The 23559-nt window shown below is 39.9% G+C and overlaps 1 protein-coding gene and 1 pseudogene across 1 annotated transcript; both read left to right on the forward strand.

Annotated features, from left to right (window-relative positions):
• The first annotated feature begins 2001 nt into the window (after positions 1 to 2001).
• Positions 2002 to 3334, forward strand: LOC120321818 (annotated as a pseudogene).
• A 2160-nt stretch (positions 3335 to 5494) lies between these two features.
• Positions 5495 to 6827, forward strand: LOC120321820 (phenoloxidase-activating factor 2-like). The gene has a single exon (XM_039375773.2). It carries the CDS (start codon positions 5510 to 5512, stop codon positions 6773 to 6775), a length of 1266 nt encoding a protein of 421 aa, XP_039231707.1. The 5' UTR covers positions 5495 to 5509; the 3' UTR covers positions 6776 to 6827.
• The last annotated feature ends 16732 nt before the right edge of the window (positions 6828 to 23559 follow it).

The raw sequence follows: 23559 nt of genomic DNA on the forward strand, positions 1-23559 counted from the left end.
AGGTATTTATATTGAGACCTATGCTCCAGCACGGACCCAAGAAGCGTTATATTACTGTAGCTAACCGGTCATGTCGAATATGTGACATTTGCGCATTTACTACAGTCTATTCCTATGTTCCAATCCTGGCCCATTTTTCAATGGAACAAAACTACTCCTTTAAGGCTTCTGCAGCAATGACTAGGCGGTTTCTAACTACATCTGCGGTATCATCAGCATATGTTGGAATAAGAACGTCATCAGTGTCCATAGTTTGGACTGATCTTGTAGTTGGCATTTCAGCAGTGTACAGACAATAAAATGTAAGGCCGAGGACGCTGTCTTGGGGAACTCGGTCTTTTCGATGATTTGATTCTATTTACAGTTTCACAGAACGAATTATCCCCTAGAAAGGTGGTTACTAGCCGATGTAGTTGCGGGGTAAGCAAAGGCGCAAGCTTACATTGTTAACATATGTATGTACCACCTGTCAAAGGCTTGCTGAATTTCCATGAAAACTGCCACAAAGTATTGCCTTTCTTCCTTGGCCTCCAGTGTAAAATTTACTACACGATGTAGTTGTCCCGTGTCTTTTTGGAAATCCAAACTGCCACTTAGGAATCGACCATGCCACGTTGTGCAAACCGATATTCGGGCTTAAGATGACTCTTTCGACCATTTTCCCTAATGCCGAAAGTAAACTGATTGACCTAAAGTTTTTAAATTAAGTGCGCTGCTTGTCTGGCTTGGGAATCATACTTATACGGGCCGATTTCCACAGCTCATTGATAATGAGAACTATAAAAACCACTGCCCTGGAGGAAAGGTGTTTTATGGTTCTGTTATCCAGCTGACCATCGATAGGACATTTTTTTATACCCGTTACTCGTAGAGTAAAAGGGTATTCTAGATTGGTTGCAAAGTAGTAACAGGTAGAAGGAAGCGTTTCCGTCCATATAAAATATATATATTCTTCATTAGGATCAATAGCCGAGTCGATCTGGCCATGTCCGTCTCTCTGTCCGTCCGTATGAACGTCGACGTCGATATAACAGCTATATAGTTCAGATTCAGCATCCAGACTCCAGTGACATTGACGCAGCGCAAGTTTGTCGATTCATGTTTGGCCACGGCCAAATGGTTACGATCTTCGCAGATTGTAATGCGGAATGGCAGTACACAGATGCAATGGTATCTGATTACAATTAGATACGATCAGATAAAATAAAATCAGATATAGATGTTGCTTGCAGATAATTAGTTGCAAACGTTTGCTAAAAGTCGTGTTTAATGTTTTCTGTCAATAGAATGATTCGTTCTTGAAGAGAACATTATTTTTTGAGGTGCTGTAAAGCCAGCATCTGTATACTTCCATTTCTCTATGTGGCTTTCCCACTGGCTGCTGACTGCTATCCGCTCTTGGCTCTGCAGGGATAAGCCGTTGGGGACCAATGAAAGTCCTAATGATTACCTGGCTGCTTTTCTGTGAGTTCTGGACACGCCCCACAAGTTGGATTCGACTTTTAAGCTTCTAGACAGAAAGTTTTGGTTTCTGGTTTTTCTTTAAAGCGTCTGTGATTTCAGAGGGAATTACAGCAGGTTATACACTATGAGCATTTATGAGCAGCTTCTAAGCCTTTGTTGCTACTTTTAAGTTGGTGAGAGTAATAATTTTTTGTTTCCATCCATGCCTATGGGATGTGATGTAATAGGCAGGAGGAAGCTTTTCTAACCATATAAAATATATATATATAATCGACTATACCGTTCTCTTTTTGTTTTTATTATGCTGGTTTTAGACTTTGCCTGATATGGTTTATATCATATATGTATGTAGTTTGAGTAAAGTTTTAAAAATGTATATATAATTTTAAACGAAGAAATTGTTCTTAAAACCATGTTATATTATGTATTGTAATTGTTTTTTCCATTTTAGCGCTTGTAGACCTTGAGACTATTAAACTTTTAGTTAAATAACATTGAACATTTATTTGGTCCAAGCTTAATGTTGAAATAATTTCTTATTTTACATTACAGATGACTGGCTGTAAAAGTACTTTTATATCAATATGTGCAATTACATTATTAGGCCTATCGTCACCTGCTCCTCAGCAGAATATAAACGCACAAAAGAACATTGATGAAATATTTAATACTAATAGTAATCGTCCAGCGCAACTGCATAGCGGAATCGGATTAGTGGTTACACCCGATCCCATAGAAACCATAAGACAACATTAAAATTTCAGTTCAACTAGTGGCAAAACTGCCACTTGTAATTGCGTACCTTATTATAAATGTGATCCATCAACGAATAGTGTCACTGAAGATGGCTCTTTTGACGGATTTGGTGTTATAGACATTCGTTTTAACGCCGATGATCCAATATGCCCGGCATCTGTAGACGTATGTTGTGATGATAATAGGACGCTCAATAGGACGTTGAATCCGACGCCCTTGGATCAAAGACCAAACCAACCAAGGGGCTGCGGTGTTCGCAACACAGGTGGATTAGATTTTACTCTTTCCGGGGTATCCCAAAATGAAGCGGGCTTTGGCGAGTTTCCATGGACGGTAGCATTATTGCATTCAGAAAATTCAAGCTATTTCTGTGCTGGATCACTTATACATAAACAGGTGGTTTTGACCGCTGTGCACTGTGTTGAGACGGTTAAAACAGGATCATTTATTGTCCGAGCTGGAGAGTGGGACACACAAACAACGAAAGAGCGCCTACCGTATCAAGAAAGATCGGTTCAAACTGTTATATGGCATCCAGAATATAAAAGCAGAAACATAGCTTATGATTTCGCACTTGTAATTCTAAGTCAACCAGTTGCTTTGGATGATCACATTAATGTTATATGTTTACCACAACAAGATGATATTCCGGAACCCGGTAACACATGTTTTTCTACCGGCTGGGGAAAAGATGATTTTGGTTCTATGGGCAAATATAGCGCCATAATGAAACGTGTTCCATTGCCCATTGTCGAGTTTAACAATTGTCAAACACGACTTAGAGGCACTAGACTTGGACCAAAGTTTGCATTGGATAGGTCATTCATATGCGCAGGTGGACAGCGTGGCATTGATACTTGTCAAGGGGATGGCGGAGCTCCACTAGCTTGTCCTATTGGAAGTACAAGTGAATCCCGATATCAGCAGGCTGGTATAGTTGCTTGGGGAATAGGATGTAATGAGGAAGTTCCAGCAGCTTATGCCAACGTAGCCTTGGCCCGAAGTTGGATTGACCAGCAAATGTTAGCCAATGGCTTCGGAACGGCAGTGTACACAGCTTGACACGCATCTAACAGTTACAGAACAATAAAACTCAAAATGTATTTCATTTAAATGCAATATTTTATAATAAAAGTTTAAATTTAATTATTGCCCACTTGCATTTTAATAAGAGTTCAATAATCATTACTGTTTATGTTAATGCAGAAGAAGGAAAGAATAGGTATAGGGGCACTAAGACAAAATAGTTTATTAACTTGTTTTGCCAGAACTACTCGCCATGGACTTTATTGAATACTTACTGTGTCATTATCGGTTGCATTTTGTACGTTTAAAAAAGGCCGAGTTTTTTTGTGTCTCTCTTTATGTTTTCTGTTTCAACATTGATTATTTCTTTAAACTTAAATTGGTTACGTGGAATAAATCGCTATAGGATTCGTAAGTAAGAACATCTTTTTTGTCTTTGAACGGGAAAAAATTCGTGATTGGAGTAATCAATTATTTCTGAAGTGGCTATCATTACGAATGGTATTAGAAGTAACAAGATATGCATTGTCTGTAAATTTAAAAGAAATATAATATTTGTTAAAACTTAATATTGTCTTTGTGAATAGTTCTGTTTCTACTATTGATTACTATTTTATTAGGTAGGTTTTCCTTAACAATCTGTTTTTTATATCTTGTTTTAAGCTTATTTCTTTCCCCATGTTTCTTTTCATAAATAACCTGTCCTACATGATATTCTTTTTCTTTACGGCCTTCATTATGTGTTTCTAACATTTTTTCCTGAGTGTTCTTCAGAATGTTTGGAATGTTTTTGTGTTCAATTTTATTATAGAGAATATCAAAAGGTTTTTGGTTTGTTGTAGAATGAATACTCTGATTGAATTCTTTTGCGGCTCTAATAATTATTTCAGAACAGTCAATGAGATTAAATTCTTCTTTTATGCAACGAGCTAATTCTGTTAATGTTGAATGTGCCCTTTCAATTTGTCCGTTCGAGGTACTATGTCTGGGGTCTGAGAAATGTAGAGTTAAACCACATCTTTGTGCAAAGGATTTAAATTGAGCAGAGGTAAAGCTCGGTTCATTATCGGTCATAATTACTTTGGCGTGTGGAAATTGTTGAAGTAATTCCATTACTTTATTCTCGATGTTTAGTTTATTTTGAATTTCATTTACTACTAGGAATTTTGAATATGCGTCAATACAAGTTAAGAAAATAAGATTCTGCGCGTAATAAATATCGATGTGTAAATTTTCTCCCTCTTTAGTTGGGATAGGAGCTTCCCCAATAGGAATTTTAATTGGATGCCTGTTATATTTATTTTCGTTGCAAATTGTACAATTTTTTATGTATTCCCTTAATTTGGTAAGTAAATTTGGCCAATAATATAATCTATTGATTTGTTTGTAGTTTTCGTCTAGTCCTCTATGAGCTCGACAATGTGTTTCTTCTATTATAATCGCCCTATCTTCATTTTTTTCCACGTCTTGTAGAAATATTTTAGTAAAAAGAAATTTGTTAGTAAAGTTATTTTTTAAAGGTAATTGAATATGATAAAGATCTTCTAAGGTGCAATGAATTCCTACCGTTATGTTTGGTGGTAGATATTCCCTTAATATTGTTATTAAATTTTCTGGCGTATCATATTCGATTATATGTCGTGTCTTGTCAAAAACTTTCAATGACTCATGTATTGTATACCTTCCCGTTGTTAATAACAGTTGTTGTTGAAACTGATTTAACGGTTTACGGGTTTCTTGTATTACATTTTCAAAACTACTTTCGGCAGAATGCTGTGTATTTTGATCTGAGCTTGATTGATCTATATCGCTGTCTGTAAGGTTATTTAATTTTATTCGAGATAATGCGTCAGCGACGACATTTGTTGTTCCGGGCTTATATATTATTTTTGGGGTGAAACTTTCTATAAAAGAATACCATCTTTTCATTTCTATGTTCGGGTTTTTATCCGAGATTGTAAAAGATAAAGATTGATGGTCTGTTTGTATTTCTATACCGATTACTCCATATAAATAATTTCTGAGATTTTTAAGAGCCCAAACTATGGCTAACAATTCTTTTTTATTAGTGGCGTAAAGTTGTTCGGTTTATTTAAAGTTTTGGATATGAAAGTAATTGGTTTACTATCCTGTGATAATACCGCTCCGATAGCTACATCTGATGCGTCTGTTGTCAAAGTGAATTAAACTTTTAGTTAAATAACATTGAACATTTATTTGGTCCAAGCTTAATGTTGAAATAATTTCTTATTTTACATTACAGATGACTGGCTGTAAAAGTACTTTTATATCAATATGTGCAATTACATTATTAGGCCTATCGTCACCTGCTCCTCAGCAGAATATAAACGCACAAAAGAACATTGATGAAATATTTAATACTAATAGTAATCGTCCAGCGCAACTGCATAGCGGAATCGGATTAGTGGTTACACCCGATCCCATAGAAACCATAAGACAACATTCAAATTTCAGTTCAACTAGTGGCAAAACTGCCACTTGTAATTGCGTACCTTATTATAAATGTGATCCATCAACGAATAGTGTCACTGAAGATGGCTCTTTTGACGGATTTGGTGTTATAGACATTCGTTTTAACGCCGATGATCCAATATGCCCGGCATCTGTAGACGTATGTTGTGATGATAATAGGACGCTCAATAGGACGTTGAATCCGACGCCCTTGGATCAAAGACCAAACCAACCAAGGGGCTGCGGTGTTCGCAACACAGGTGGATTAGATTTTACTCTTTCCGGGGTATCCCAAAATGAAGCGGGCTTTGGCGAGTTTCCATGGACGGTAGCATTATTGCATTCAGAAAATTCAAGCTATTTCTGTGCTGGATCACTTATACATAAACAGGTGGTTTTGACCGCTGTGCACTGTGTTGAGACGGTTAAAACAGGATCATTTATTGTCCGAGCTGGAGAGTGGGACACACAAACAACGAAAGAGCGCCTACCGTATCAAGAAAGATCGGTTCAAACTGTTATATGGCATCCAGAATATAAAAGCAGAAACATAGCTTATGATTTCGCACTTGTAATTCTAAGTCAACCAGTTGCTTTGGATGATCACATTAATGTTATATGTTTACCACAACAAGATGATATTCCGGAACCCGGTAACACATGTTTTTCTACCGGCTGGGGAAAAGATGATTTTGGTTCTATGGGCAAATATAGCGCCATAATGAAACGTGTTCCATTGCCCATTGTCGAGTTTAACAATTGTCAAACACGACTTAGAGGCACTAGACTTGGACCAAAGTTTGCATTGGATAGGTCATTCATATGCGCAGGTGGACAGCGTGGCATTGATACTTGTCAAGGGGATGGCGGAGCTCCACTAGCTTGTCCTATTGGAAGTACAAGTGAATCCCGATATCAGCAGGCTGGTATAGTTGCTTGGGGAATAGGATGTAATGAGGAAGTTCCAGCAGCTTATGCCAACGTAGCCTTGGCCCGAAGTTGGATTGACCAGCAAATGTTAGCCAATGGCTTCGGAACGGCAGTGTACACAGCTTGACACGCATCTAACAGTTACAGAACAATAAAACTCAAAATGTATTTCATTTAAATGCAATATTTTATAATAAAAGTTTAAATTTAATTATTGCCCACTTGCATTTTAATAAGAGTTCAATAATCATTACTGTTTATGTTAATGCAGAAGAAGGAAAGAATAGGTATAGGGGCACTAAGACAAAATAGTTTATTAACTTGTTTTGCCAGAACTACTCGCCATGGACTTTATTGAATACTTACTGTGTCATTATCGGTTGCATTTTGTACGTTTAAAAAAGGCCGAGTTTTTTTGTGTCTCTCTTTATGTTTTCTGTTTCAACATTGATTATTTCTTTAAACTTAAATTGGTTACGTGGAATAAATCGCTATAGGATTCGTAAGTAAGAATATCTTTTTTGTCTTTGAACGGGAAAAAATTCGTGATTGGAGTAATCAATTATTTCTGAAGTGGCTATCATTACGAATGGTATTAGAAGTAACAACATATGCATTGTCTGTAAATTTAAAAGAAATATAATATTTGTTAAAACTTAATATTGTCTTTGTGAATAGTTCTGTTTCTACTATTGATTACTATTTTATTAGGTAGGTTTTCCTTAACAATCTGTTTTTTATATCTTGTTTTAAGCTTATTTCTTTCCCCATGTTTCTTTTCATAAATAACCTGTCCTACATGATATTCTTTTTCTTTACGGCCTTCATTATGTGTTTCTAACATTTTTTCCTGAGTGTTCTTCAGAATGTTTGGAATGTTTTTGTGTTCAATTTTATTATAGAGAATATCAAAAGGTTTTTGGTTTGTTGTAGAATGAATACTCTGATTGAATTCTTTTGCGGCTCTAATAATTATTTCAGAACAGTCAATGAGATTAAATTCTTCTTTTATGCAACGAGCTAATTCTGTTAATGTTGAATGTGCCCTTTCAATTTGTCCGTTCGAGGTACTATGTCTGGGGTCTGAGAAATGTAGAGTTAAACCACATCTTTGTGCAAAGGATTTAAATTGAGCAGAGGTAAAGCTCGGTTCATTATCGGTCATAATTACTTTGGCGTGTGGAAATTGTTGAAGTAATTCCATTACTTTATTCTCGATGTTTAGTTTATTTTGAATTTCATTTACTACTAGGAATTTTGAATATGCGTCAATACAAGTTAAGAAAATAAGATTCTGCGCGTAATAAATATCGATGTGTAAATTTTCTCCCTCTTTAGTTGGGATAGGAGCTTCCCCAATAGGAATTTTAATTGGATGCCTGTTATATTTATTTTCGTTGCAAATTGTACAATTTTTTATGTATTCCCTTAATTTGGTAAGTAAATTTGGCCAATAATATAATCTATTGATTTGTTTGTAGTTTTCGTCTAGTCCTCTATGAGCTCGACAATGTGTTTCTTCTATTATAATCGCCCTATCTTCATTTTTTTCCACGTCTTGTAGAAATATTTTAGTAAAAAGAAATTTGTTAGTAAAGTTATTTTTTAAAGGTAATTGAATATGATAAAGATCTTCTAAGGTGCAATGAATTCCTACCGTTATGTTTGGTGGTAGATATTCCCTTAATATTGTTATTAAATTTTCTGGCGTATCATATTCGATTATATGTCGTGTCTTGTCAAAAACTTTCAATGACTCATGTATTGTATACCTTCCCGTTGTTAATAACAGTTGTTGTTGAAACTGATTTAACGGTTTACGGGTTTCTTGTATTACATTTTCAAAACTACTTTCGGCAGAATGCTGTGTATTTTGATCTGAGCTTGATTGATCTATATCGCTGTCTGTAAGGTTATTTAATTTTATTCGAGATAATGCGTCAGCGACGACATTTGTTGTTCCGGGCTTATATATTATTTTTGGGGTGAAACTTTCTATAAAAGAATACCATCTTTTCATTTCTATGTTCGGGTTTTTATCCGAGATTGTAAAAGATAAAGATTGATGGTCTGTTTGTATTTCTATACCGATTACTCCATATAAATAATTTCTGAGATTTTTAAGAGCCCAAACTATGGCTAACAATTCTTTTTTATTAGTGGCGTAAAGTTGTTCGGTTTATTTAAAGTTTTGGATATGAAAGTAATTGGTTTACTATCCTGTGATAATACCGCTCCGATAGCTACATCTGATGCGTCTGTTGTCAAAGTGAATTTTTTGTTGTAATCTGGTTGGACTAATTCCACTTGTGCTATTAAATTATCTTTTAGTTCGTTAAAAGCTTTTACAGCTGGATCATCTAACTGTATTGTAATTTTTGTAGACATTCTTCTAGAAATTTTACCATTATCTCCTCCTAAGTATTTGGTTAGGGGTTTGGCAATTTTTGCATAGTTTCGGACAAATTTTCGGTAATATCCAGTGAGTCCCAGGAAACTTCGAAGTTCTCTAATGTTTTTTGGAATCGGATACTTCATAATTGTAGAAATTTTTTCAGGATCCGTTTTAATTACATTGTGGAAAACGATATAACCAAGAAATGCTGTTTCTAATTTAAAGAATTTCGATTTTTCAAGAGAAATTTTCATATTAGCTTGTTGTAAAATATTAATTATTTGAATTAGATCAGTATAATGTTGTTCAATTGTATTTGAAAAGATTATTATGTCATCCATATAAACATGACAAGTTTTTCCGACTTGTTCCATTGCTCTTTGAAATATTCTGGGGGCGTTTGTTAACCCAAATGGCATACGTAAGAATTCAAATTTCCCGTTATTAATAGAAAAGGCTGTTTTTTCAATATCTGACTCTTTCATTAAAATTTGGTGGAATCCTGATTCCAAATCAATTGTTGAGAAATATTTTGACTTTCCTAAGTTAGATAGTATTACAGACGGGTCTTGCATCGGGTATCTGTCCGGTATTGTGCTTTCGTTTAATTTTTTATAGTCGATAACTAGTCGGTGTTTTAGAGTTCCATCTTCGTTTTGACCTTTTTTGGGTACTACTAAGACTGGTGAATTATAGGGGCTTCTACTAGGTCTTATTATTTGTTCTTTTAACATTCTATCGATTTCATTATTAACGAAATCTGAGACTGACATAGCATAAGGATATTGTTTGCTATAAATTGGCCTGTCATTGACAGTATTTATTTCTCCTCGAATATCGGTTCGAAAAGGGATTTGCATATTTATTTTAGAGTGCTCCTTTTCAATTTTATTCATAATTTTATTTTCGAAATTTTTCAGTTGATTTCAATTTATTATTAGATTATGAATTTTTTCTTTGTCGGAAAATTCAACGACGGCGTGTTCAGGATTTGTGGATCCCAAACTATTAGTTTTATTGTTGACGGATAATTCAACGTCGGAGTGATCAGGATTTTTTGATCCTAAGCTTTGTAATTTGACGGAAATAACATCGTCGGCGTGTTCAGGATTTTTTAATCCAAAACTTTTCAATTGTAATTTGACAGAATTAACATCGTCTGCGTGCTCGAGATTATAAGATCTCCAGCTATAACTACTTCTTTCTGCAATAACTGATTCAGTTTTATATTCTATTTGATTGCAAAAGTATTTCTTTATAATATATTCTTTTAATGGAAGAGTATTATTTTCTCCAATTAAACACAAATCGTTTTTCTCTTCATTGTCATAACATTCTAGTTTTTCCTTTTTTCCATTATATTCAAGAATACCTTTTTCTACATCTATTTTAGCTCCAATTTTCCTTAATAGATTGTACCCAATTAATAAGTCGGATTCCAAACCTTCTATTTCATAAAATATATGTTTCGCTTCAAATATTGTTAGTATATGGTAATATTTTATAATTGAGTATCCATGAACTGTTGATACTCTCTTGTAAATTGGTAATTCTTTTTTATTTTTATAAATTCCTTTTTTGATATAGCAAGAAGAGGCTCCTGTGTCAATTAATATTTTTAGTTGTTTTTTTGTATTTCTGTCTATTCTTGTTATATGAGGCATTCCTCTGTAGGACCTTGATTTAAAAAATGATCCTCATCAATGTTATTTATTCTCATACCTTTCTGGGCTGGTTGACTTACTGTCCCAGTTGCTTCCCTTTTTAATGGGATTTGTGGTTCAATTTTTTGAGCTTGGTTATGATTATAATTATATCTTTGTGCAAAATTATTATAATTCTGTCTGTTATTATTATACCCCCTATTGTAATTATTACTCGGACGATAGTAATTATTATTCGGACGATTTTGATACTTTATGAAACTTTCGACTTCCATTGGTTCTGGTGGGGGTTGTACCTTAGAATTGTTATTTGAATTCCAATTATTATTTTGCCCAAAGTTCCCGTTTTGCGGCCAATTATTATTCAGGTTGTTATTCCAGTTATTATTCATTCTGTTATTATTATTATTATAATTAATATTATTATTGTTGTTATTATTATTATTCTGTCTGGAATTAACTGTATTAAATCTTAAGTTGTTTCCCTGACCTTTATTTTCATTCCTAAATCCATAATACCTATTTGCAAATTGGGCTCGAAAGATGTTAGACTCTAATTCTTGACACTTTGCCAAAGCATTTGGCAAGTCTGGTGGGTTTAGAGAAAATAGTGTTTCTGAGATTGAACCGTTCAATCCAGAAATAAAAATTCTAAGAGCGTTGCTCCTAATTGTTTTATTTGTTTCTTTGGTTATTTCGCTGTCTTTTCCATATGTCATTATGGTTTTATTTATCAGTAATGTCATTTTCTTGTTTACCTCGTTGTAGAATTCTGTAATGGTCATACGTCCCTGCCTAAGGATGCTTAATTCTGATTCGAGAATATGGATTGGTCTTTTATCGTTATAAATAAAATCCAATCTGGAAAGAATTGCTTGAAAGTTTAAAACTGTACCATGGTTAGTTAGAGCATCATGTGCTGCTCCCATGATTTTATTACGTAGAATTGTTAAAGCGATAAAATATTGTTCGCTTTGAATTTTGTATAGACTCATGGCAGTTTCTGCCGCTTCTCTCCAGCCTACATATTGGGTTATTTCTCCTGTGAATTTTGGTAAAGATTTAACAACCTCTAGGGTAGTTTCACAATTTATAGTTGGGTCGACTGTTTGGATTTTATAATCTTCCACTACATTTTTGCTAGCGATTATATGCCCTTCTATCCCTTCAATTTTTCTGGTTACTTCACTCAATTGTACACTTATTAATCGGTTAATTAACTCCATCGTCAGATTGCTGGCGTTGGATATCCCGCCCGCAGAGAGTATTGGTGCTGAACCTCCGGTTGCCATTGTTAAATTTAAATCTTCAAAACTTTTTATTAAATTTTGCAGATTGTTTTCTTATATTAATGGTTTAAATAGATTTTAAATTTTTTTCTTTTTTATACTTTATAGTATTTTGTATATCCTGATCTTGTTTTATTAAATTGTTTAAAGACTTAAAATTATTTTATTCTGCTCACGATACTTTCCGTTGTATTCTTCCTTCAGATCTGTTGGGGTCTTCCTTCAAAAAAATTTTTTGTATTCAGCTGTGGCGGGGGATGGCCCTTTGCTCTTCCTTCCTTCTTGGTGTTGATTTTTATACCCGTTACTCGTAGAGTAAAAGGGTATACTAGATTCGTTGAAAAGTATGTAACAGGCAGAAGGAAGCGTATCCGACCATATAAAGTATATATATTCTTGATCAGGATCAGTAGCCGAGTCGATCTGGCCATGTCCGTCTGTCCGTCCGTCTGTCTGTCCGTCTGTCCGTATGAACGTCGAGATCTCAGGAACTACAAAAGCTAGAAAGTTGAGATTAAGTATACAGACTCCAGGGACATAGACGCAGCGCAAGTTTGTCGAATCATGCTGCCACGCCCACTCTAACGCCCACAAACCGCCCAAAACTGCGACGCCCACACTTTTGAAAAATGTTTTAATATTTTTTCATTTTTGTATTGGTCTTGAAAATTTCTAACGATTTGCAAAAGAACTTTTTGCCACGCCCACTCTAACGCCCACAAACCGCCAAAAACTGTCCTTCGCACTTACACTAGCTGAGTAACGGGTATCAGATAGTCGGGGAACTCGACTACAGCGTTCTCTCTTGTTTATTATATATTTTTTTGAATATTTTGGTTATAGTTTTTGGTTTGGTTTCATTTCTTTTTCTTGTTGAGTTCTGGTTTGGTAGAGTTCGGTTTTTGTTGAGTTCTGTTTAGTATCGTGTTCTTGTAATTCGTATTAAGTATTCAGTCCACCTTTTTTTTTATACCCGTTACTCGTAGAGTAAAAGGGTATACTAGATTCGTTGAAAAGTATGTAACAGGCAGAAGGAAGCGTTTCCGACCATATAAAGTATATATATTCTTGATCAGGATCAGTAGCCGAGTCGATCTGGCCATGTCCGTCTGTCCGTCCGTCTGTCTGTCCGTCTGTCCGTATGAACGTCGAGATCTCAGGAACTACAAAAGCTAGAAAGTTGAGATTAAGTATACAGACTCCAGGGACATAGACGCAGCGCAAGTTTGTCGAATCATGCTGCCACGCCCACTCTAACGCCCACAAACCGCCCAAAACTGCCACGCCCACACTTTTGAAAAATGTTTTGAAATTTTTTCATTTTTGTATTGGTCTTGTAAATTTCTATGGATTTGAAAAAAAAACTTTTTGCCACGCCCACTCTAACGCCCACAAACCGCCCAAAGCTGCTACGCCCACACTTTTGAAAAATGTTTTGAAATTTTTTCATTTTTGTATTAGTCTTGTAAATTTCTATCGATTTGCCAAAAAACTTTCTGCCACGCCCACTATAACGCCTACAAACCGCCAAAAACTGTGTTTAAGACTCTCCTTCTCCCTTCCACTAGCTGAGTAACGGGTCTCTCTTGTTTTAACTTCTTAATTGGATTATTGCATTAATTAATTTCCAATTAAGTTTTTCCACGATCACTGTCACAGTAGTTAAATGTCGTTGGATTAATGAGGATGTTTTAATTTTTCCTCTAAAAATATGGGTTGTTGGCGGCGCGAGTTCCGTTTTATATTTAACTTATTATCGTTAATATTTATTTAGAACTTTTAAATGACACGGCCCCACGTTGGGCGCCAATTAAAATTGATGTTAAAAAATTATTTAAAAAAATATTTTATTTTTATATTTTAATAAATTTATTGGTGATAAACTTTTCCACATAAACAATATTACAAGACACTATTATCTGATTTTATCTTAGATCGTTCTCGATCCGATCCCGAAACAGACTGACTGTTAGATTCTAAATCCTGATCCATTCAACCTCGGCCAGAAGCTTTTCTTTGGAAACTTCTTGAACTTTCAATTATGTTTAGAATAAAAGCTTGATGCTGAAATTATTTCTCTGCATTGTGAAATTCAATTATGCTGACCGATGCAGTTTGATTGAAGCGCAATAAGTTGACCATGGTTTGGTCTCCAAGCGGAAGCTGTGTTTTTTTGGAGTTTGATTGTTTATCTTAGCGGGGAGCTAAGCGCTGGCAAAGGCAATGACAAAAACAAAGACAAAGGAAATGCCGCCTAGATTGAGATTTAAAATTTGTTTATAAACTGGGATAGAGTGCTATGTTTACGGGTTGGATAACTTACATATATAAAAATCACTCCATAGATTTAGCCAGTTTAATACACAAAATAAATATATTACCAAAAATAATAAATAACATCGAATGCGAACTGAGAACAATTTTTATCTCTTGGCTCAAAATAAAACACAAATCTCGACATACAGAATAAAATAAAACCTGACTTGTTTCTTCCGTTATTACATTGCATATATATGTTTAAACTCCAAATAATACATACATACATATACACAGTCGCGACTTACATAGGCTTGCCAAGTGCAAGTTCTTTCGTCTCCTCTTTGTTCTTTATTGCCCTGACAAAAACCGGCGCATAGCGACAAAAGAATACCCTATAATCGAAACATAAAATAAAATAAATAAGTCCGACGACAAAATTTAAAAAAAAAAACGGACCCGATTATTTAATAATTATTTAAGCCAAATAATAATTTTTTACAAGCTATTTCTGGTTCCTAAATTAAAATAATTATTTATCAGTTCCACCCAAAGTTATCAGCCTCCCAACTTGGCTTTTTGGCGTGTTTGTTGGTTTTTTTGTTGGTGTTTATGTTTCGCATCCGTTTGTCGCGATTTTTCGTTGTGGTCCTAAATCCGGTATTTTTATAAATTATTAGCTATCATCCGAACTCTATTCGTTAGCTATTTTTTAGCTATTTTTTTCCATAAATTCAAATTTATAGCTATTTTCTATATATTAGCTATTGTTTTTTTCGGGATCTCAAGTCGGTAGCGATTTTTTATAAATTATTGGCTATTACCCAGACTGCATCTGGAAGCTATTATTTAGCTATTTTTCCATAAATTCCAATTTATAGCTATTTTCTATATATTAGCTATTTTTTTCGGGATTTCCAATCGGTAGCGATTTTTTATAAATCATTGGCTATTATCCAGACTCCAGCTGGTAGCTTTTTTTTAGCTATTTCTCTAGAAATTGCAATTCATAGTTTTTTTTTATAAATTTGAGCAATCGCCGTCAGCGATCGCGTAAGCCTTTTCGAAGCGAAGATCAACACTCCTGATCAAGCCTCTCCGTCCCTACACACGTTACAAGTCCGTCTGCAACAGGTGCGAGCCTTATGGGACAAAGTGGAAAGAGAGTACGAAACATGCTCTGACCTAATGGCCCAAGAAGGATCCCTCGACACAGTGTCTATTCTCCAGGCCAAATATGACTACTGCTATTCAGTATACGAGTCATGTGCAGCACAAATTGGCGAAACAATCGACAGAGCAACGCCTCAAGTCGCGCAAGCACCCTCTCAGCCGCTAATTTCGTCCGGCTGCCGCTTACCCCCATGCGACACGGAAGTCTTCGATGGCCCACTTTCCGGGACCTATTCACGGCAATTTACGTAAACAACCCCAGGCTAACTCCGGTCGAGAAGCTATTCCATCTCCTAACGAAAACAAGTGGCGAAGCAAAAGCCATCGTGGCGAAATCTCCTCTCACGAATGATGGTTTTGCTTCAGCGTGGGAGGCGCTTCGAGATCGGTTCCAAAACAAGCGACTTTTAGTCAACAGCCAGCTCAAGCTCCTTTTTAACTTGAGTTCAATTTCGCAAGAATCTGGTCATGCTTTGAAAGAGCTACAATCCACGATTCAGGGGTGTTTAACAGCACTAGCGCATTCCCAGGTATCCACAGAAAACTGGGATTGTCTCTTGGTTTTCCTTTGCGCGAGCAAACTGCCCAAGCAGACCCTGTCCTTATGGGAACAGTCGCTAACTGCCAAATCCGAGATCCCAGCTTGGGAAGAATTGAAAGGTATCGGACATTGGAAGCCATCGAAGATATGAAACCGACTCAGGCAGTTCCAAAAAGGCTTCAATCCTTCGAGACAAAGGTCAGCACGAAACAGAAAGGGTGTGACTTATGTTCTAAGGAGAACCATCCGGTCAGATTGTGCCCGCGTTTTCTTCAAATGTCTGTTGACTCACGCTCCGGCTAAATAAAAAAGAAGCAGCTATGTCTGAATTGTTTTGCCAGAGGTCACCAGCTACGCGACTGCACAAGCACACACAGCTGCTTTACATGTAAGGGCAGGCACCATACGCTGCTGCATCGCAGCCCCCCAAATTCCGAAAATGCGAGTTCCTCAACCTCGCCCCCTACACAGCAACCTCCGAGACCCTCCAGCAAAAAATGCATCGGCAAGCACCTCAGCGGTGCAAACTTTTTTCGCGTCCGGCACTTCAGCCGTCCTACTGAGCACAGCGATCATTGACGTGTGCCATTTGGGGACGAACTACCGAGCCCGAGCCTTAATCGACTCGGGATCCGAGGCGACGTTCATTTCAGAGCGCCTGTTCAACCTCATCAAGTTGCCATTCCGCAACACCCAGACCCAAGTCTCCGGGTTAAATCATTCGGTCTCCGCGAAATCCTCGAAGCTGTGTCACTTCGGGATTCGCTCTCCTACTAAGCCAGGTCTACAGTTAGACACTGAAGCGTACGTCCTTCTGGAGCTCTCAGGCAAACCGCCCTCCTATCCGATCCCTCGGAATTCTTTGAAGGACCTGCCCGCACTCCGCTGGGCAGATCCTACCTTTTTTGAGAGCTCTAAAATTGATGTACTGATCGGGGCTGACATTCTACCATCCATAATGATGGATGGCACCCGACAAAATATTTGCGGTTCGCTCCTGGGCCAAGAAACTATTTTCGGGTGGGTGCTAACGGGGCCGATTTCCAAGGGTAAGCCGAAACGGGTCGCATCCTTCACGACCCAGGTGCACCAAATAGGCGACCCTGATTCGCTCGACACGCTTCTCAGCAAGTTCTGGGAGGTGGAGGATCTACCAGTAAAGATGGTAAAAGAGTCGGACTCCTATTGTGAAAGGAACTTCCTCCAAACAACAACAAAAGACGCAAGCGGGAGGTACGTGGTGACGCTCCCGTTCCGGGACCCCGAGAATACCGGTTCCGATTTAGGATATTCAAGGTCCATTGCGTTAGCTCAGTTTCTTAGAAACGAAAATCGTTTAAAAAGAGACTTTCCCTTAAAAGAGCAATATGACAGCGTGATCCAGGAGTACCTGGATCTGGGTCATATGAAAGAAGTTCCGCCGACTCACAATTCTCCCTCGTATCATCTTCCTCATCACGCGGTAGTTAAGCCCGAAAGCACCACTACAAAGCTTCGCGTTGTATTCAACGCTTCAAGTCCGTCGGCAAATGGGACCAGCTTAAATGATATCCTTCATGCTGGTCCAGTCTTACAATCCGATCTAACGATCCAGGTCCTGAAATGGCGTTATTTTCAATACGTCTTCAGTGCAGACATTACGAAAATGTATCGTCAGATCTGGGTCGATCCAAAACATACCCCGTTTCAAAGAATTCTGTTCCGAAACAAGGAAGGAGATATCCGAGACTTTGAACTAAAAACAGTTACCTTCGGGGTCAACTGCGCCCCCTTCCTCGCCATTCGAGTCTTGCAACAGCTGGCAGAGGATATCCAAGCGCCATTTCCAAATGCCAGCCGCATCATCCAGCAGCACATGTACGTCGACGACGTTCTGGCAGGGGCGAATTCCGTAAACGAAGCCCAAAGTTCGATTCGAGAGTTGCAAGCAGCCCTAAGTGCCTCCGGGTTTCCGCTAAGAAAGTGGACCTCAAACAACAAAAGCGTCCTTAAAGACGTCCCGGCCGAACACCTCCTTCATAGCGAGTTCCTTGACATCGATGCCGAAAGCACGGCCAAGACGCTCGGTATTCGGTGGAGGGCACAGTCCGACGAATTCTATTTCGTTCCCCCCGAAATAGTTGTGGAACCCTCCTATACAAAGCGAGAAGTTTTGTCCCAAATCGCTAGGTTGTTCGATCCTGCCGGGTGGCTCGCGCCGTTCATAATCCGTTCAAAAATGTTCATGCAGGAGATTTGGTTGCAGAACTTAGGCTGGGACGATAAGCTTCCCCTTGAAATGAGTCAGCGGTGGCAATCGTTTTTAGACGAGTATTCCGACCTCAACCAGATCCGCGTTTCGAGATGGATCTGGTACCAGCCTGAGGTAATCATAGAGCACCACGGTTTCTGTGACGCGTCTCAGAGAGCCTATGGAGCGGCTATATACATCCGCGTCGAGATGGGGCAAAAGATCCTGACTCGCCTGCTTACAGCCAAAACACGAGTGGCCCCGGTAAAAACCGTCTCCCTTCCTCGGCTAGAGCTCTGTGGTGCCGTGCTGTTAACCGAAATCGTGACAGCAATCCTTCCGCACATGCCCAGCGCCAGTTCAGATATCCGCTGCTGGACAGATTCCACAATCGTCTTAGCCTGGCTACGAAAGCCTGCGTGCAACTGGACCACATTTGTGGCCAACAGAGTTGCCAAGATCACGCAGGCGACGCCAGTCGACTGTTGGGCACACGTTCGCTCAGAACAAAACTCCGCCGATCTAGCCAGTCGAGGCGTATCCCTACATGAATTGGCAGAAAACCATCTCTGGTGGCACGGACCAGAGTGGCTGCAAGGGCCACGAGAGCTATGGCTAGCACAAAGCGACACTCTTCCAGTGACAGAGCTAGAACAGCGCGCGGTCAAAGTGCATTTTGTCAAGGCCCCGTTTATCGACTTTCTCGAACGTTTCTCCAAATTGGACAAGGCCCTGCTAGTTCTGGTCTATGTTCAACGCTTCCTTAAACGCTGCCGCAAAGGTTCGTTCTTGCCCAATTCACGCCCTACAAGTGAAGAGATCCGGGAGGCGGAACGAACTCTGACCTCCATTGCGCAGCGCAGAGCATATGGCCAAGAGCTTCAGCATTTGATCGAGAAAAGGCCTCTTCCAGTGTCAAGTCCTTTGGTGAATTTGTTCCCGTTCATTGACCAACACGGCCTTTTAAGGGCGTGCGGCCGTCTCACTGCCTTTAAAACCCTGCAATATGTTGAACGTCATCCGATTATTCTCCCCTATGACTGTAGACTGTCGCGCCTCATCGTCCAATTTACCCACCAGATTACTCTCCATGGCGGTAGTCAATTGATCGTACGCCTGATCCGATCGAAGTATTGGATTCCTAAAATCAAGAATCTGGTAAAGGCTGTGGTCAATCCGTGTAAGATTTGCACGATTTACAAGAAGAGACTCCAAACACAGCTGATGGGCGATTTCCCGACAAATAGAGTCTCCTTCTCGAGGGCGTTCACCTACACGGGGGTCGACTATGCCGGCCCTTTCGAAATAAAAAATTATACAGGGAGAGCGTGTCTCATAACGAAGGGATATGTTTGTGTGTTTGTGTGCTTTTCCACGAAGGCTATCCATTTGGAACTTACTTCCGATCTAACAACCGAGAAATTTCTAGCGGCCTTTGCTCGTTTCGTAGCAAGGCGCGGTTGTCCTCAGCGGGTCCATTCGGATAATGGTAAGACCTTTGTGGGGGCGGCAACTTTGATTTCCAGGGACTTTCTCCAAGCTACCAAAGAGTCCGTGACTGATGCATATAGCCATCAGGGACTCGTATGGCGGTTCATCCCACCAGGGGCTCCACATATGGGGGGTTTGTGGGAAGTAGGGGTGAAAAGCTTCAAAACCCTGTTCCTTAAATCGACGTCAGCCCGCAAATACACATTTGAGGAGCTGGCGACGCTTCTCGCTAAGATTGAGGCTTGCCTCAACTCTAGACCCCTCTCCCCTATGTCCGAAGATCCCTCAGATTTGCTGGCCCTCACACCAGGCCATTTCCTCATTGGAGGGCCGTTGCTTTCCACGGCGGAACCCGAGATAAAGGGCGAAGCCAAGTCGATAATAAATCGATGGCAACACCTCAAGGCACAACATCAGCAGTTTAGTGCACGGTGGAAAGAGGAGTATCTTAAAGAACTCCATAAACGAAACAAATGGCAATTTCCGACCAGGAACCTCCAAGCCGACGATATGGTAGTTGTCAAGGAGGACAATCTACCACCGAACGAATGGCGGCTCGGCAGAATCGTTTCTGCCTTTCCAGGAGCCGACGACCGCATTCGAGTCGTTGAGATCCGTACGTCTCGCGGCACCATAAAACGCCCTATCCACAAGGTTATTCTTCTACCGATGGAGGACAAAGAGTCCTCCGTTCCTAGGGATTAGGGCACTTCCCCCATTCCGGGGCCCAAATAGTAGTCGGCTCATACTAAGCTTTTTATTTCTTTTATTGGCAGACTTACTATTCACTTCCTACAATAATGGCTCCTCGTCCTCGTGCCACCCAGTCGTTGGAGAGCAGAAGTACTCGAGGTATTAAATCCTACCGCTGCCGAGTCTGCTCTGGAATCCATCCTCTTCGGAAGTGCAAGAGGTTCCACAAACTGAGCGCTGAAAAGCGCCTTCGGGCAGTACTTATTAATAAGTAATGCTCGAACTGCCTCGCCCATCAGCACTCAGGAGGAGACTGCCGCAGCCAAGACGGATGCAAGAAGTGTGGAGGAGACCACCACACACTACTCCACATGCACGAGGTCCTCCCCGCTCCGACCCCGGCTACCAGCTCCGACGCGCAGAGAGCGCCATCCCGCTGCACCTCGTCCGGTCCGGATTTCCCGCACTCCGCCACCAGCCCCAGTCGCCAACAATCGCCCGCGTCCGAAGGTCTCCGTCGCGTCTCCGTCGGTGGCAACAGGGCAGCAGAAGGCTGTCCCCATCCTGCCTACAGCCGTCGTCGTGCTGGACACGGGCTCGAAGACTTTCGAGACCGGGGCCATGATCGACCCATGCATGCCGGGGAGCAGCATCGACCGGTCGTTGGCGGCTGCCCATCACACGGCTTGGAGACGACGAGGTCTGCTCGGTGACACTCCGGTCCCGAACAAGCACCTTCCGACTCAACGTCGTCCTGAAGATCGAACCCAGCCTAAGGATCCGGACACCCATCCGAGCTCTGAGCGACGCCGCAAGGGCCAAGTTTGACGGTGTTCGTCTCGCGGACGAGCGCTTCCACCGGCAGGCCACCATCTCCCTCGTGTTGGGATCAGATGTATATGCCAATCTGATCCAACCGGGGTTCCTAAAGATTGAGGATGGGTTGCCCGTCGCGCAGAACACGGTGTTCGGATGGACCGTTTCTGGAGCGTGCACGGAATGAAGAGGCCGATCCTGCTGTCTAGCCGGCCAGGGATACCTTTGCCTACGCAAGGGGGGGGGAGAATGTTCACGCCAGAAGGGCGCAAACAGTTGAGCGGCAGTGTAAGCGGCCAATGCTTGTACTCCAAGCTCCTCCACGGCTCGCAAGCACCGCTGCTCGCGCTCTCCTTCTCTCCTCGCGCTCTCCTTCTCTCCTCTCGCTCTCCCTCCTTCCCGCAAGGTATTCACCACTCCGCGGTCCCGCGGCATTCCCAATGTTAGTTTTAAGTTAGTCTTAATTTACAAGTGTTGTAATAAAGTGCGAAATTGAAGTCGATCCCGTGACATTTCATTTCTGGAGGAACTCATCAGCAGCAGCCGCAACAGCAACAACAACGACGTCAGAAACCAAATTATCTTGGACAACAACTCCGCCCACTCCAGTTCACCAGGTGTTGCCTGATGGCAGTCGGGATTGAAGGTGGTTGATGTGGTGCAGACTTTTAACGCTCATTCCGTGAGTTGATGACAGACTAAAGCGCTCTAGATGTGTCAGAACGTTTACTTAGCCATGGCTGAAACTGCGGCTTTCTTCTTTAATGTTCCTATATTGTTGACGTAAATTTATTTATTTACGTTTATTTTAATTTTTTCGGTATATGTTACCAGGTAAGTTCCAGATATTATCCGGCTTATTCCCTTTTCGTCGGTGATATTTATCGTTGATACATTGCAGTCTTTGACGGCGACCGTGCTACCGTCTTCGAAATCTAAGATTCTATTTTTATGCTGTACCGGGAATACTCTTATTTTTCTACAAGTTTACAAAGGCTTCGGAAATTTTATTAAAAAGTACAATAGGTCTCGATTTTTAAAGTTTCCTACCCTAAGTGCGAAGAATATAAAATATAGAGAGTAACAAACACTAAAGATGAAATTATAAAAAATGTTATACAAAATATAATATTGGGAACTCTCCTACCGAAGGTTGTCCTTTTGGACCACCCTCCCTTTAATAAGCACTGTCGTGCCCAGATCAGCCTCTTCTGAGCAGAGTGGCGTTAATTTGGTACCCAGGCGTCTGTTGGTTTTTAAACAGACTTTTTCACCTACTTGGTACTGCTTATTGCCTTTGTGTGCATTTGAATACCTAAGTGTTTTCTCTTGAGCCTCATTGATCTTGTCTCTTATTGTGCCCACAAGATCTGGTGGAATATCGTTAACTATTTCATGAGGCTTTTTATTTTTTAAAGAGTGGACAGTTCTGTTACATTTGGCTTTTATGTCCCTGGTTTTTAAAAAAATTGAGAGCCTTTAACTTGATTACTAGTGCCCGGTGCATTATTGTTTTGGTTTCTCTGGAAAGCTTCCTGGGAGTTATTGTGGTTATTACCTTGTGGGGTGTTATGAAAACGGTTACCCTGGCGACGGTTTTCCGAATTGTAAGATTTTTCTTCTACATTTTTATTAAAGCTTGCAACGAACCAGGCTCGTTCATTGCAAGACTCTGCCCGTTGAGCCTCGGCCAATGCTGATGGCAAATCTTTGGGCGCAGCTGAGAGAACTACATGTCGGACTGATTTTTTTAACCAGGTCACAAAAGCGGTCAAAGCGTCCTGCCGTTCTATTCTATCTATTATTTAAAATAGCGGCAGTTTTTGGGTCATAAGACAACAAAGTCTTACTAATAATACGAGTTAGCTTTCTCTCAATCTCATTATAAAAACTCATTAGGGAAGTTCTCATAGTTCGCATAGTAACCATTTGTTGCTGCGTTACCTCAATTGGATTTTGTTCTGCATATGCGTCCATTCTAGCTATTATAGCATCGAAATTTAGTACTGTATTATGTGACGTAAGCATTACTCCCGCGGGGCCTATTACCTTGTTACGAATGATTCCTACGGCCTGGTAGGTTCTAGAGCTACCCGAATACGGTTTGTAGATTTCGTAGGCGTTAACTGTTGCGGTTCGCCATGCCACATACTCATCTTGCTTTCCGTTAAAACTTGGTACAGACTTTACCAAGTCTAGTGGTTCATTAAAACGAATATCTGCGTTATGTGGTATTTGCTCGTATACCACTAAGAGTCCACCATCATTTATTCTCTGCCTATTCTCAACCTCTTTAAGCTTGTCTGAGAATAGTTTTTGCCGCGGCCGCTTCCATGAGTCTAATTACATCTTTATTACTAATG

Source organism: Drosophila yakuba, chromosome 3R (assembly GCF_016746365.2).
Source record: "Drosophila yakuba strain Tai18E2 chromosome 3R, Prin_Dyak_Tai18E2_2.1, whole genome shotgun sequence".
NCBI lineage: Eukaryota > Metazoa > Arthropoda > Insecta > Diptera > Drosophilidae > Drosophila > Drosophila yakuba.